The 14,881-nt window shown below is 45.3% G+C and overlaps 1 protein-coding gene across 2 annotated transcripts; it reads right to left on the minus strand.

The window, feature by feature from the left end:
* Positions 1-722: 722 nt before the first annotated feature.
* Positions 723-12,868, minus strand: ENTPD6 (ectonucleoside triphosphate diphosphohydrolase 6). 2 transcript variants are annotated; one of them, XM_072332522.1, is made up of 14 exons: positions 12,751-12,868; positions 10,554-10,894; positions 9,695-9,771; positions 8,826-8,969; positions 8,042-8,117; positions 7,006-7,041; positions 6,309-6,397; positions 5,248-5,327; positions 4,553-4,617; positions 4,099-4,200; positions 3,588-3,728; positions 2,994-3,050; positions 1,859-1,971; positions 723-1,635 (listed from the first exon to the last, which is right to left on the minus strand). In XM_072332522.1, exons 2-14 carry the CDS (start codon positions 10,810-10,812, stop codon positions 1,546-1,548), a joined length of 1,329 nt encoding a protein of 442 aa, XP_072188623.1. In that variant the 5' UTR covers positions 10,813-10,894; positions 12,751-12,868; the 3' UTR covers positions 723-1,545. The 2 variants fall into 2 exon arrangements, with proteins under 2 accessions (XP_072188623.1, XP_072188624.1); XM_072332523.1 differs by lacking the exon at positions 12,751-12,868 and adding an exon at positions 12,553-12,705.
* Between the last annotated feature and the right edge of the window lie 2,013 nt (positions 12,869-14,881).

Consider the following 14,881-nt stretch of genomic DNA (forward strand, 5'->3'; position numbering starts at 1 on the left):
CAGCGAGTCCACAAGCAAAACTCTTATGTCACAAATAGCAGAGTGAAAGTTCTTGTCAACCCACAAGATGGCAGGAGATACTCGGAAATTCGCCATCTGTTGGAAGGGCTTGCAGGCTTTTGTAGTTCTTGTAGGCTTTCCAGAGATACGTAATAGTTCTCTTGGCTTCTGTCACTCAAAGACTCAACACCTCCCATAAGTGCCTAAGCATACAGGCCTCCAGGGCCACCTTTGTATCCAAATGCCTCTAAGACTCAGCCCCCCTTTGGGCCTGAAGGCTGCTAGGCACACACGCCTCTAGGTTGGCCTCCTGGACTTCCTCTAGGCCTGTATTTTGCCCTCTATGCCATTCATCCCCTTGGACTTTAGGCTTCCCTCTGGATTTTGAGTCTTCTAGGCTATCTTCTAAGTCTCTAGGCCTTCAGGCATCCTTTTGGGCCTCAGGACATCTAGACCAATGGGACAGACTACTGGCTGCTCACAGTCGAGGTCAGGTGGCACCTTACCCTCAAAGATGACTGGCATCAAGGCCTCCTGGTAGGCCACAAAGCCTCTAACAGGAGGTACATCCAGGAACAACTGTTTTCAAGGACAGAGCACAGGAGGAGTAAAATTTCATCAGAAATGTCCAACAAAAACCTGAGAACTCACTGTGAATTGCAACCACTGCCATGAAACCTGACTGAAGTGTTGGTGGCACAAAAACAAGGTCAGACATCCCACTGGTTCTATGGTTTATTAACCTTTTTCAGTGTTCTAATTAAAAAACAAACAAACAAACAAAACCTTTACATATATTAAGTATATTATTTATTTTTCACGTGGCTCAAGACAATTCATCTTCACCCAGTGTGGCTCACACAAGCCAAAAGGTTGGACACCCATACTTTAATCCTATAGCAGGTGTAGGCTCTGATTCATGCCCATCCGTATCCTGCTTCTACAGTGCTCCCAAGCTTTGCTGCTTCAGCAATTGAAAAGCAGAGCTTTCCACACTGCATTTCAAAGCTGCTGCCCATCAGCAGCACATCTGCGTAAATGCACCGTCTTCACATGCACACTTACTTCTTTTTCAAACATCCAAGTAGCAAAATAAAAATTATCACTGGAAACTGCTGACAAACCGGAAAAAAACACCTTGAAATCAGGAGAGCATAAAGAGTTCCCTCCGTGTTGACCATTTACTACACTGATTTCAGCACAGTACAAGCGAACGGTACAGGCACATTTCCAAAAGGTGTGTTTTTCTCATAGAGATCACAGACGTCCTGCAGAGTGCTGGTTCTCCTTCCATGATCATCAAGTTTTACAGGAAGTTGACAACAGATGCTGTACAATCAAGGCTTATTCCTTAGAAACTGCACTATGCACTGTAAAAAAAGAGCTTGTGATGGATTGGACTTGGCAGGGAAGGGGCTGAGCTTCTGACAACCTCCCGAGGGACTCAGGAAGCCAAATGCAGACCCCTTCAACAGGGGGTTCAACAGGTTCTCCTGTGCTGGGCTTCCAAAGCCCAACATCCCCAAAAGTCACCTTCAGGGAGCTTTAGTACTGCAGTCTATTGAGTGAGTCGATGTAATGAAAGGTGGCTCCCAATGCCCAGCTCGTCTCAACGTTGTTGATTTTACGGGCAAGCTGGGGGAAAAAGAAAACATAAGTTTAAATACAGTTTTCTGTGAGAAGAAAAATGCAAGGTGAAGATGATCACAACTGGTTATCACCATCATAGTGATAGTCACTCCACCCTAATCATAATGTGTATGTTGTAGCAAGAAGGATGGGCACTGAACTGCTAGCATGATAACTAATGCCTTGGCAATCTTCTACCCACTCTCAGCAATCTGTTTTTGTGCACTACCTTAAAGACTTGGGTCTTAGGGAAGCCCAGTTCTTGCAGGAGGAAGGTGATGTATGTGAGGTCCATGCAGAGAAAAGGGCTGCTTCCAGGGCTGACTTCCATGGTCTTGCATACTAAATAAAAAGAAAGAGGTGTCAGAATGTTCATGGTGAGCTCAGGCCTAGCATCAGCCCAGCTCCGAAAAACCTCAAACAAATCCTTACACCACTTCTTGTAACCTGTGTTCCACACCTATGGAACCTGTTAAAACAGCATTGAAGTGATACGCTTGTGTTAGCAGATGCTCAGGAGCTTCATCACACAAGAAGGAAGAGTAAGGCATTGCCTCTCTTGTCCAAAGACGGCTGGATTTCCCAGGGCAAGTAGAAAAACAGGCCTCCAATTGTTCTCATATTTACTGTAAAACTTTAAAATATCAACAGTTTCAAGTGTGCCTACATCTGCTTTATGCTGAACAAAAGTTGTCAGCAGCTCGGAAAAACAAGGATTGTGAAAACTCTCCGCCCTATCCCAATAAAGCTTGAATGCTGAGCAGTTTGTTTTCTTCCCATTAGAAGGTTCCTCAAGCGTATGCGTTCAACAGCTGATGAAAAGGCAAATAACAAAGAAAATAAAAAGCAGTTCCTTTCTCAGGATGGATCACACAAAAAGTAGTTCAGAAGTCAGAACTGCAACAATTGCTCAGTCACTCACAAAGCTTACCAGAAAGTCCCACCCCAGTTTGATCAAAGCGTGTGTCTATAGCATTAAAAAGGGAATCTGAGGAGGCAGTTCTCTCTACAGCCAGTGAAGCAAAAGAGGCTATGAATCAGCTTCCCCTTGTGTCCAACTAGCAATCAAACACATGCACGAATCATGAGAAAAAAGGGAAAATACACGAGATTAGGTTATTTGCATGCGCTCTTAACTGGCAAGTTTACTAGGAATTCTCAAGAGAGCTTTTAAATGTGTTACAAGACAACTAAATCTCAACAAGAAAAAGGTGAGACTTTCAGAAACAAGCAGAATAAGCACAGGTGCTCCACAGAGAGGTGCTCGGTATTAACTTGAAAAGATAAAAACAGGCTTCTTAGCATTTCACACAGTTGCCACGTAGGTATGAATTTGCTTAGTCCCGTTTGTGTCTTTTACTCACCATACTTAGCTGCAACCTCAAAATCGTTGACGGTTAAGCTCCCTCCTTTTTCTTTATCTAAAAGAAAAAAGTCATCGTATGGTTTGTGTGCTTTGTGTAAAGGCAATAGTAGGCTCAAGTTGTAAAAGAAGGTCATAAACGTTTGGAAGTAAGCCTGAAATCAATGACAAAACTCACAGTCGCTTTAAAGGTACAAGAACCTTTATTAAGGATTTTTAGATTGAAAACCTTGTGTTAGGAAGAATTTAGTTTACGTTTATACTTAGTTTAAACTCATTTCCTATAGAAACATAGTTTAAAGACTTAACTCACATTTCCCCATGTCTTTGCCGCCCTATCCTGTGATGCCTGAACACCATTAACACCTTCGGCCAGATCTAACATATTGAGGAGGGGGTAAGTCTGTCCATACTAGTCAGATGTCCTATGTCACATCCCCAGTCCCTTCTAGAAAGAAATGCAATAGCATTCAATATCCACCTGAGATCTATGTACTGCAGTACCCATGACAGCTTAGGATAGCATTGTGATGTGTATCATTGCTGCCATTTGTTCCAGAACCTGTCATTTGAAATGAAATGAAAACAGGCATACCTATGAGACCAACCTCTGCCGCACAGTCATAATAGTAGGAGAAAGCATAAAAATCCAAGTCCTTCACTTCCTCAGCTTTATGCACTTTCTTGTAAAGCATCTTTGCCACTTTGTTAGAACAAGATTCATACAGAGGCTCACCTAAAAGAATGCAGAGACACACGGGATATTATAGGTAGGTGAAACAAACACAATTGCTGTAGGAACTACAAGGAGACAGGCTCCATTTTGCACAATAGCACTTCTTGAATTCTTATAGGTTCTACAGAGAACTGAAACAACATACCTGCATCTTCTTCCAGTGTTAACTCTGACCATTCTCAGGCTGGGACCATATATGTGACACATCAGGGATGAACAACACAATTTGAGGCAGATGGATATTAAAAGGGAGTGCTCAACTCCATATGCATTACTACACAAACAGATCATTTCCAAGAAGCTGAAGGTATATAATTTACTTTGCTACTAGCTGGCCTAGACAGGAAGAGAAAGTGATAAAGCACTATACCTGCCTTCTGTCCTTTAATTTTGTACACTATCTCAGCGTGTTGCCACTCAGATTTGAAGCCAGGTGGTAAACAAGGGCTGATCAATTCCTCACCTTCTCCTACTGCAGAAGCAAAATAAAGGCATGTTAGAGCAAAACACAAGGAGTTAATTTTAGCACCCTCATCCCCAGCCCTCCTCCTTTCTGTACCACATGTTCAGTAACGCATCCCTAAGCACCAGTCATGGATTGAGGGCCCCCATAACCCCTAAGGTTGGCAAGAATCCATGTCTTCCGGGATCTATAAGTGTCACCTTCGGCATTTGTTTCAAATACAGCCAGCCATGGTGACAGGAATTTGCATACCACTCATGAACCTTCACCTCAGTTTGAAGGGGACAGATGACCTCTTTCCCTACAACACAGCAGTGCGCTCTCTCTGCCCAGATCCAAGACTTGAGTGCCCATAACTTACAGGGTTTTCCTTCAACTCCTCCTAAAATGGCGAGCCTTGCTGACATCAGCCCAAGTCCCAGGTAACTGCAAAGGGAAGAAAAGCCCCTGTGAACAACAAACATCCTTCCTGTGATATTCCACTGACAGCTTGGCTGGGACATGCCTATTTCCTCTATGCAGTCCCAGCAAAACAGCTCAAGTCAGCAGCTAATGTCCATAAGGGGAATGGTGTGATAGCCCACTGTCATACTATCCTTACCCAGAGGATAATCTGTCCTTGTAAAAGCACAGTGAATAGCTGTCAACTATAATCCATCTCTTGAAAGACTGGGAATGCTTTAGGCATTCTTCTAACCTTTCTCCCACCCTCCTCAAAGTCAGTGCAACATCCAGCACGTAGCATTGACTTTTTCCAAGCCCCAACACGTCCCTCAGCAAACACAGGAGGGAAGGAGCTGCTTCCCTCTGCCCAAAACAACAGGCACACAGGCAGTTTCAAAGTAACGGGCAGAGCTAGAGCCCCTCACTTTCTCAGCCATCAGAATGCCTGCCTGCCAGTTGATCTGTACAACTCCCTCCATACCCCAAGAGCTTGTGTGGATGGTGACTCGACTCAGGTTTCTCCACTTCTCAGGACTTGTCTGAACTTCAGCAAGATCCCTGAGTCTGACAGAAAGTAACTTATTACAGTATGGTTTCTTTACCACAACTGACCTGTAGGAATACAGCTTGTATGTGCTGTTAAACATCTGAAATGAAGTTGTATGGCCAGCTGGTGATGTCTGGAGAGTTGCCTGAGGGAGAATAAGATGTCATGGCAAGGTTACTGTCTGTAGTGGCAAACATCAGCAACACAACCTTCCAAACCTTTCAGCCTTCCAAACGTAGAACAATCCTACCATGGTTCAGAGACAAACAATGACTTCTCAGGTGTTTTAGTTTGACCACTGACACATAAGATGATCAGAAAACCCAGAGTTAAAATATGGACTTCACATGAGAGTGAGGACCCGCCTGCAGTCTGAGGAAATGAAAGGATAATTGTCCAAAGCACTGTGCAGCTCTTCTCCAAGTGGACCACATTAACAGGGAGCAAAGCACAGGCTGCTCATGCTTGGCTGCTCGTATCTTATCACCTCCTCTCAGTCCCAAATTTCCACATCCCAGACTCTTCACATCCTGGCACTCAGCTGTGAAAGCACAATGCCTCCATCAGCCCAGGTTGGTGCCTTTGGATACAGCATCCTTATCCTCTCCTTCTGTACAGCTTTACTACAAACTCTGCTCAGGCCAGGACCTTGCTCCTCTACATCCACAGGTCTTCCTGCTCACAGCACACCTATAATAATGCCACCACAGGAAGCTGAAATGACAAATATCGGCATGTATTTCTAACTGCATAATCAGAGTTGCTCCTTAGAAAACGCTTATTGCATTCATCTGCAGAACAGTGAACTCAGGAAAGCTAGAAACAAGGATGGAGAAGGCATCTTATGTTCTTAAAACTCAATATAAGCCAAATGTTGGGCTTATTGCACTGTCCCTGACACAAAGAAGCCCTGACAGATTCACCACACGCACCAACCCACGGAGCTGAAGCAAGACAACCAACAGAGTTGTGAATGGCTCCATTACTGACTGTAACAAGGCATATGTCACCAATTGATAAGGGTTCTTCTGTCAGAAACAAGGCTTTGTGTCACACCCCTGGCCTGTTTCTAAACCTGAGCAGTTGCTGATTTCTGCACCAGCATTGGGTACAGTGTTCACATTACCTCACTGCGTGGGAGGAAGGTGATCTGCGTTGATCCACCACCCAAATCCAGCATTCCTACACTTCTCTTCTGGGGATCATCTAAGCTACCTAAAATGTGTGACAGAACAGAGAAAGCCACAGCGGAAGCAGTGAGAATGAGGCAAGGAATAACACCAGAAGTAGAGCTGTAAAGCAAAATGGCAATCCAACTTCATCAGTCAGCACTAAGTTATAACACTGACTGCTGTGCTGTATGAGGGTGACATGAAGATCTTCCAAGTGGCAGAGTTTGTGTTATTTCTCTGATGGCTGCTCAAGCCCTAATTGCAGCAGCTTTGCTAAACATTTTTCAGTGGATACAAAGACCCTTTAGCAAACTTTACTGTCATAACCACTCTGAAATGCAAAAGAACATAGTTTTCCTGGCCATGCCTCCCTGGTCTCACAGCAATATCTTGTAGCTTCAAAAGGCCAAGGAGATGATAGAATGAAGAGCTGGCCTGACAGACTGGGCTCTACATGAACATCAAGGAAAAGGGATTAAATTCCTCAGTCCTAAGAACTTCAGTGGTTCAGGCCAAAAATGACCGATGACTTAATCCTAGACCCTTCTTTCTCTCATGCCAATGAATGAACACATACCATACAGGGGCAGAAGACTGTACACATTTCACAGCATCGGGCATATTTTCATAGACATGCTCATGTAAACATACCTGTTAAAAAGTTTATCGTGATCCAGGCTGAAATACCTAACAAGGAAGAGATTCAGAAGATTCATTGTTGGATCACACAACTTCATTTTATCCAACGACAGTAACAATTAAGATGAGCCATACAACAAGGTGTTCCTGCTTCAGAATCTTTTTAGCTGGAGGTATTATAAAGTTTTCTCACGCGCTTTCACTGCACCATCTAAACAAAACAATAGCAAACCACAGCTAGTCCTCCAAGCACAGAGACAGGAGAGACCACCAGTCACAAGCTCCTTAGTCCCTAATACAAAGTATCCAAACAATATCTAGCTGAGAGCTAAGCGGGAAGGACCTCCAAGAGGAGAACACAGAATTGGCTCTGCTGAGCTGCTCGGACCCAGCTTGCCCTGAAGCCACTGCTTCCACAACTGTCAGCGTCTGTCAACAGCCAAAATTAGATGCCTGGAGCAAACAGAATGACCTTTTATACCAGAGCTTATGTGATGCTAGGAGGAGAAGCCCCGCATAAGAAATGCCTAGAGAACTTGGTACCTCACTGGTCAAAAACTTCAGTGTGAAGTCCCAAAGGCTCTGTTACAATGTTTCTGTCTTTCTAGTGCTCTGTAAATCTTCCTTCAATAGTTATTTTCTCTATATAACTTCTTTCAGGCTCAATTCACAATCACATTTATTAGATCAGCTGTAATCAAATATTTCCAGCAAGCTCAGCTGAGCATTACCCAAAGCAGGGTGTGCAAAAGCAGTTGTTGAAGAGCATATGAACAAGCAGACATAGAGAAAACCTTCCCAAAGTGCTGACTGCCTGATGGCCTCCTGCTGATCCCACAGGAACCGCCTGGCACTCAGACCTTTGAAAACCAGGACAGAATTCAGGACTTCACCTTGGAAAACACAGCAAAGAATCTCTTTGTCAGGCCGTGCCTGAGGCAGTATAAAAACTATCCAACCTGCTACTTACAGGTTCCTACTACACTCAGTGAGGTCCTGCCACAGTGCAATAGGAATCTCAAGAACAGCAGAAAAGAAGTAAACCTACCTTCATCAGTTCCATTCATTATTGACACACAGTTGTCCCTCACGAAGAAGGGGGAAGCCTGAAAAATCTCCTTCACCTGTAGTTCAAATAAAAGCTACACTCAGAGAAACCTTTTCCTTTCAATTTGAAAGGAAGGGTATTTATTCAAACTCTGGTTTTACACAAGCGGTCCTTTTCTTGGGCCTTTAAGTTCAAAAGCTCAGTAAGCATCAGGCTGTGCTAAGCTATAGAAAATCAGTGATTCACATGCAGTTTAGTGAAGAGGCAGAACAGACAGGTGGGTGTTCAAGCATGAAGACAGCTCAGAAATACTGATATATATTTATATTTTAATACTTTAAACTATCAAATGTTTTACACGCCCGTAAATACTGTTCATGTTATTTCTAATCAATGTAGAGCAGAGGAACCTTGAAGCAGCAGGCTGGTAACAAATCAAACAGCAGAGAGTTTAGTCCGAGAACAGCAGGATTCTGGACAAAAGCACCAGCAAACCCATACACCAACAAGTCTCTGATGAGTGTTAGAAGTATCGCATGAAACTTGTTATGCTGCGTGTCATTTCCAGGCTTATTTGGGGCTGTCATTATTCCTCTGTGTCTGTACTCATACAATTAGTTAACATGAACCCATCTGAGATCAAGTGACTGTGCAGCGCTTTTAGGGTAGAATGACAGGAATGACTCATACATAAGAAGGATAAAGGAGCATGTACTTTATATGGAAAGGAACAAGTTTTGTCATAGAATTTTTGGGAAGCAAACTGAAAGACAAGAAGCAGTACCTTATCCAGCAATTTCTGAGCCTTTTCTCCTGGCAGCAACCGCAGGCCAGCTGTAGCTTTCAGGACCAGAGGGGTAAACTTCCACAGTTCCATAGGAACTTCCTTCTTCGCCACCTCCAGGAGCTCACTTATTCCTTGTCCACTCTGCGAGCAGAGAGAGAACCCCCAAAAAAGCATCTTAGAAACTCTTATGATTTGCCCTTCTTGGAAGGGCAAAAGGGTGATCAGAGGAATCTAAGTGTGGAACAGGGAGCAGTAAAGATTACAAGGAGCCAGAAGGCAGTGGATTCATAGTGTAAGAACTGGGGTGTATAACTGGGTTTATCCAGCAGCAGGTCAAAACCAAAAAGAATCACTCTCAAACAGTGCCAAGGTCAAACAGTACCAGAGGTTTGGCTACAAAAGGTCTCAAAATTGATGTGATAAATCACTGGGGGAAAAAAAACCCTCTGGAACTAATAAAACACTAAGAGCTGCATGCATGTCTGGCTCAGCAAGTCTTCACATCCCTGTGAGCCAGGTGAGGGAGGCAGTGACCTGATACTTGGACTGTTGGGTGTTTTTGACTCTTCACCTGAGAATCCACTTCTGGTCCCAAAAGGAGATGGCTCAGCTCCAGTGCAACCTCACTTTTTTGTCATATTCTTATGCACGTAGAAAATCTTAAGGCAGGGATAAGAAAAGCACCTGCTGTTCTTAACTGACATAAGCAAGCAGAACCAGATGCGTTCGGTTCCTTGATCCTCTGACAGCTGAGCAATTTTTACTGTGGGTTTGCATTATTTGGAGTATGATCTGAGACAGTTCAGCAGAGCTGATCTGCAGGGCATATGAAGAACAGGAGGCTTTAGTGACAAAAAGGAAAATACCTTTTCGACATCATCCGCGTATGCAGACAGACCTGGCTTCAGCGCTTTAAACGTCTCATGGGTTAACTTGGGAGTCTCTGTTCAAAAGCAGTATTCCAAAATAAGTACTGGTACAAATCATTCTGGATACACAAAAAGAAAAGCACTGTACAAATTGTATCATTAGGTACCAATAAGAGTCAACTGAAGCCTCTGCCTAATGAACCAAAGCCACTAAACCTGCTAAACACAGCCCCTGCTGTGGTATTAGCTCTCTACAAAACCACTTGTTAAAGCTGATTGTGCTGGTGGGCACCATGCTCGTATTTTTTTGCACACATCAGACACAGCACTAGATCATAGAATCATATAATTGCTCAGGTTGGAGAAGACCTCAGAGATCACCAAGTCCAACCACACCTTAACCCCAGACCCCTACCTCTAACAACCCTCTGCTAAATCATGTCCCCGAGCACCAGAGCCAAATGGTTTTTAAACACATTCAGGGATGGTACCTCAACCACCTCCCTGGGGAGTCTATAGGTACAAGTTCTCTTTAATCCCTCCCCCCTGTTACGTGCAGCCTTCCAAACTACACAGGTAACAAGGGCCACACGTTTCAGCATTCTCTGCTCTGGCTAAATTTGACTCTAACAAAAGTCAGTGGAAGTTTTACCATCATTTTCAATGGCAGCAGAGCACCAGACCTAACCACTTTGGAAACCTGCAGGATAGACAACTACATGAATGTAGAGGCAAGGCAGCGTGGGTCCTTCCTGGTGGCTCTAGAGAGAGCTGAAGCACGTGCGTGCAAGTACCTCCTAGAAAAGAACCATCAATAATCTGCACCACCATTTATGGAAGAATTTGTATGCCGTACCTTTTGGCTGCTGAGTAAACTTAAAAATGTGGATGCGAGTTCCTGTGCTTCCCGCGTCGAACATGATTCCATAAAAGACCGAGAGATCTGCGGTCAGAGCCTGACGGTTCACTTTGTCTCCGGTGCTTTCAGCAATTCCTTCTGTTGCTCCCACAAGCGGCTTGGAATCCAAGTGCCATTTTATGTATGCGACATAAAACGCTATGCACGCCAAAATCCCAAACGCAAAGAACCGCTTTGATATCTTCATGGCTTCCATTTATCAGATGTTTTCTTTCCTTCCGTTACCGAATGCTTTATTTCCTCTGTTTCACACAGAATAGGCGGTTTCCCCATCACTCCTACATCCAACAGAACAGAAAGATGCGTTTTACTTTCTCAATCAGGAGAAAGCATTCTAAAAAGTAAGAGCTAAGAGCATGATGGTTATTTGATGAGAGGCTTATGGGAGTAAACTTGGCTTGAGCATTAGTTAAATACTTAACTGTCAGTGGTGAGTATGTTCATAGCACCATAGAGTTGTTTGAGTTGGAAGGAACCCTCTAAAGCCACCTAGACCATCCCCTCTGCAATGAACAGGGACACCTACAGCTCCACAAGGTGCACAGATCAAATCTATCTTGACAAACCCAGGGAACCTTGCAGTTAGATGTGTACAATTACTCCATCAGGATCTTGCAGTGTCCTGCATTTGTAATGCTGCGATTATGCTATGAACTGCTTGTAAAACTTGTTCTAGCAGCAAATTCCTCTCTCTTACATTGCCTGTCCCAGACATGGAATGCCTCCATGGCAGCTGGATGCCTGTAACACTGCATGCTGCTTTCCCACTGGTTCAGAAAGTCTGTTCCATTCTTCTTCAGAATGTCGCTGAGATCTACAGCAAATTTTAAGACATGGTATAGCATAAATATGTGTGTATATATATATATATATATTTCCACACTTACTGAGGCCTACAAAAGAACCAAGAAAGGAGAATTCAGAGACACTGGATTTCCTGCCTATAGCAGGGCGTTGGAACCAGATGATCTTAAAGGCACCTTCCAACCCAAACCATTCTAAGATTCTATAAGCTTAACACCATAACTGAGGTGGGAAGGAACCCTGGGAGGCCTCTTGTCCAACCTTCTGTTCAAATCCTGGGGACCCAACAGCTTGCTGAGGGCTTTATCCCATTGGATCCTACACAAGGATATCCCTCCCATAACCAATCTGGGCAACCTGAATCACGTGCTGGTATCTTTGTTTGTTCCTGGATGACAAAGGAGCGCCCAGGTGACTGTACAAGGACAGCCTGGGTGTGGTGGTGATGGGCGGCCAGTTGGACACGATGATCTTAGTGCTTTTTTCCAGCTGTTAACGATTCTGTGACCATGAATGTTAAAACAGCATTGAAGGAGGAAGGTGGAGGGAGCTGGGCTGGTTACCAACACCGGGAAAGATGCCGCAGGAGAGCACAACACAACAAATGTACAGGTGCCCACGAAGACACTGCGATGGTTAAAAAGCAGTCAACAGTGATTTATGGGGAGAAAATTACACATCCTTCCTTCTTTTGAGGGTGTAATGAAAAAGAGGAAGGAATGCAATCGGTGAAGCTGATTTGAAGGAGGTTTTGACAGAGGCAGTTCGTTGATGATGGGAATTTAGGGGCTAATAGAGGGCGAGTGGGAGGAATTTAGAATTCAAGGTGATTATGGCATACTGTCAAAAACGGACAGGACAAAACGTTCTGGAAATGGAAGGAGGTGAGACTGAAGGCACAGACACAGCAGGCAGTGCGCTGCCATGGAGGGTCCCCGCAGCCCCCCGGTCAGAAGTGGTAATTATTGCACATAGCACAGCCTTCCCGGGCTGAGAAAGGCCTCGGTTAGAGCTGCGGTGCCCGACGGCTGAAAGGAAAGCAGGAGGAGCCGGATCCGTTCCGGACACAGCGATGTACGTGAGGAGAACGGCGAGCGGAGGAGGGACAGCCCGAGCACGGCCCCGCTCACACCTTTCAGCCCAGCGCAGGGATCGGCTCCTCCCGGGGTTGATCGGGGGGCGGAGATGGGGACGCGCTACTCGTCGCCGCCGGCGGAGCCCCGCGGTTTCCCCGCTCGCTTAAGCCGTGCGTCCCGCTAGGCCTCTCTGCGCCCGGCCCGGCCCCGCCGCCCGCCGCCCGCTCCCGCCCGGCCCCGCCGCCCGCACTCACGCCGCCGCCGCCGGCTCCGCCATGGCGACACCGCTGGCACTGCGCAGGCGCGGGCGGCTGCCGGCAGCGGGCGAGGCGCTTGTCGGCCGGCCCTGGAGCGAGCCCGGCATGGCGGGCGGGGTTGGGCTGGGCGGCGGGCTCTGAGGGGTGGCCGAAAGCTGGGGGTGATGGCGGAGGGATTGATTGCTACAGAACTTCGGCGTGTCTCGTCAGACACTGTGTTTTCCCTGCTAAAATGACACTGTGTGGGAGCTTGTCCCTGCACCCAGCCTGGGAGAAGGAAGTGTCTCATAGTGGGGATCATAGAATCACTGAGGATGGAAAAGACCTCTAAGGTCATCATGCCCAACTGCTGACCCATCACTCAGTGCCACGTCTCCATGGTTCTCAATCAGCTCCAGGGACAGCAGCTCCGACATAGTTTTACTTAGCAATTCAGTCTTCTTTCAATCCTAACTGAAGGGTGCTCCTCTCACCGCATCTCCCCGCTACATGTATCTGTAGGATCTGCTGTCAGTAAACTCCCACTCTGAAGCACTCTAGAATCGGCCGCATTTGCAGTCAGTGGGCTGGATGCAATACAGTATGATAGATTATGTCAGTGGTTCTGAACTGGATTCATCTGCAATAAATGCTGAATGGGCTCCACCGTCCTGCAGCCCTATGACAGTGTGTGTCTCCCAAAAGACATCAGTGATGTTTTCAGTGGTGGCTCAGGTTGTGCTACCAGGAAACACGAGCAGCCCTCCGTGTTGTGAGCTGCTGCTTTGTGGGCTGTGCACACAAGTGAGCCATAGCTTGGAAAATGCTGCCTCAGCGTGGTCTTTTTGGTGCCCTACAGGATGAAGTTCTTCACGAATTTATCGTGACCTACATAATTGACCCATATTATGCGTCTATTTGTTAAATAGGTTGCGCTAATTAGAAACATGAATGGGAATGGCTTAGTGGTTTATTTATTTCTACAGTGGTGTGTGCCTGTTGTCCGCTGTGATATTGTTTTTATTGCTCTTCTAGATGAGGAGTTAGATCTACATGCGTGTCTGTATGCAAGACAACAAGCATGAAGGAGGAGATGCAGCAAAATATTGAAGCCCTTGACTTGGAGATGGGAGAGTAGGAGCAAAACGTGCTTTGCACTTCAGTCACTCTAATCGTGCACACTTCTAGAGCCCAGGGCTGGCCAGCAGCCTCACGGCACCCTGCTGATCTTTGAATATTTGGTGACAAGTAGGATTATTTCAACTTGCACTTCTGCCCCGCTTGTAGTCTGGTAGGAATTGTTTGAAATCTGGGCTTAAGGTTGTGATTTAGCAAGCAGTGAGTAGTACCTTTGAGTTTAATGGCATTGCACCTGCTGCCAGCACATATGAATTTAGCTTTGAATGTATTAGAACAATGTCGAAAGTCCATCTGATGGGCCTCTAGGGGCAGATTTGGATCACAGCTTTTAAGCAGATGTCTGCTACTACAGACCCTACTGGTTATATTAACAGTGCTGTCAGGCGGTTGCTACTGCTGTGTCCTCATTCATTCAGACAGGGTGCGCAGAGTGTAATCTAATTAAGGAAAATTCCCCAGATTTTTTTCATATCTCTTATCAGTGCATTTTCAACTTCTTTGGATTCATTAGGAATGCATCCATCTGTGGGCTGTCACACAGCGCTGTGCTGCATATCACTCCTTCTGTACGCTTATTTTGAGGGAAAATTGAGCTGGATGGAGAGGAAGGATGAAAACAAATTGCTCCCATTTTGAACGGTTCGTGTTTTCAGGAATCGTTCCCTGTGTCTCGTGTTAAGGATGGATTTACAGGCAGTTGAAAGTGTATGTTCTGCCAGTGAGTATGTGAACAAAGCATATGTTCAAACACATCTATTAATCATTAGCTCAATGGGACATCTAGTGATACAGGTCTTTCTAACTGAATAGACAGCCTGTGCCTTGGAATCAGCTTTGAACATTTAGGGTGAGAGGAAAGTCATTTCTGACCTTATGGGTCAACTTCACCTGCAGAAAAACTTATTCCAACCACTTCTGTAAAGATTCCAAGAGTGATAATGGCATGATGTATGTCAAGGTTGAGAAAGTTTTTGGCAAAAATGCTTTGATTTTGTGCATGATATTGAAT

The sequence above is a fragment of the Excalfactoria chinensis genome, chromosome 3 (genome assembly GCF_039878825.1).
Source record: "Excalfactoria chinensis isolate bCotChi1 chromosome 3, bCotChi1.hap2, whole genome shotgun sequence".
Taxonomy (NCBI): domain Eukaryota; kingdom Metazoa; phylum Chordata; class Aves; order Galliformes; family Phasianidae; genus Excalfactoria; species Excalfactoria chinensis.

Bases quoted from the DNA above. Each gene is read 5' to 3' on its own strand.
- ENTPD6 (XM_072332522.1), bottom strand. From the start codon at position 10,812: ATGGAAGCCATGAAGATATCAAAGCGGTTCTTTGCGTTTGGGATTTTG. The intron at 6,398-7,005 runs GTATGTTTACAT...CACACATTTTAG, and splicing joins CACGATAAACTTTTTAACAG to GTAGCTTAGATGATCCCCAG. The intron at 5,328-6,308 runs GTAATGTGAACA...ATTCTCCCTCAG, and splicing joins CCTTCCTCCCACGCAGTGAG to GCAACTCTCCAGACATCACC.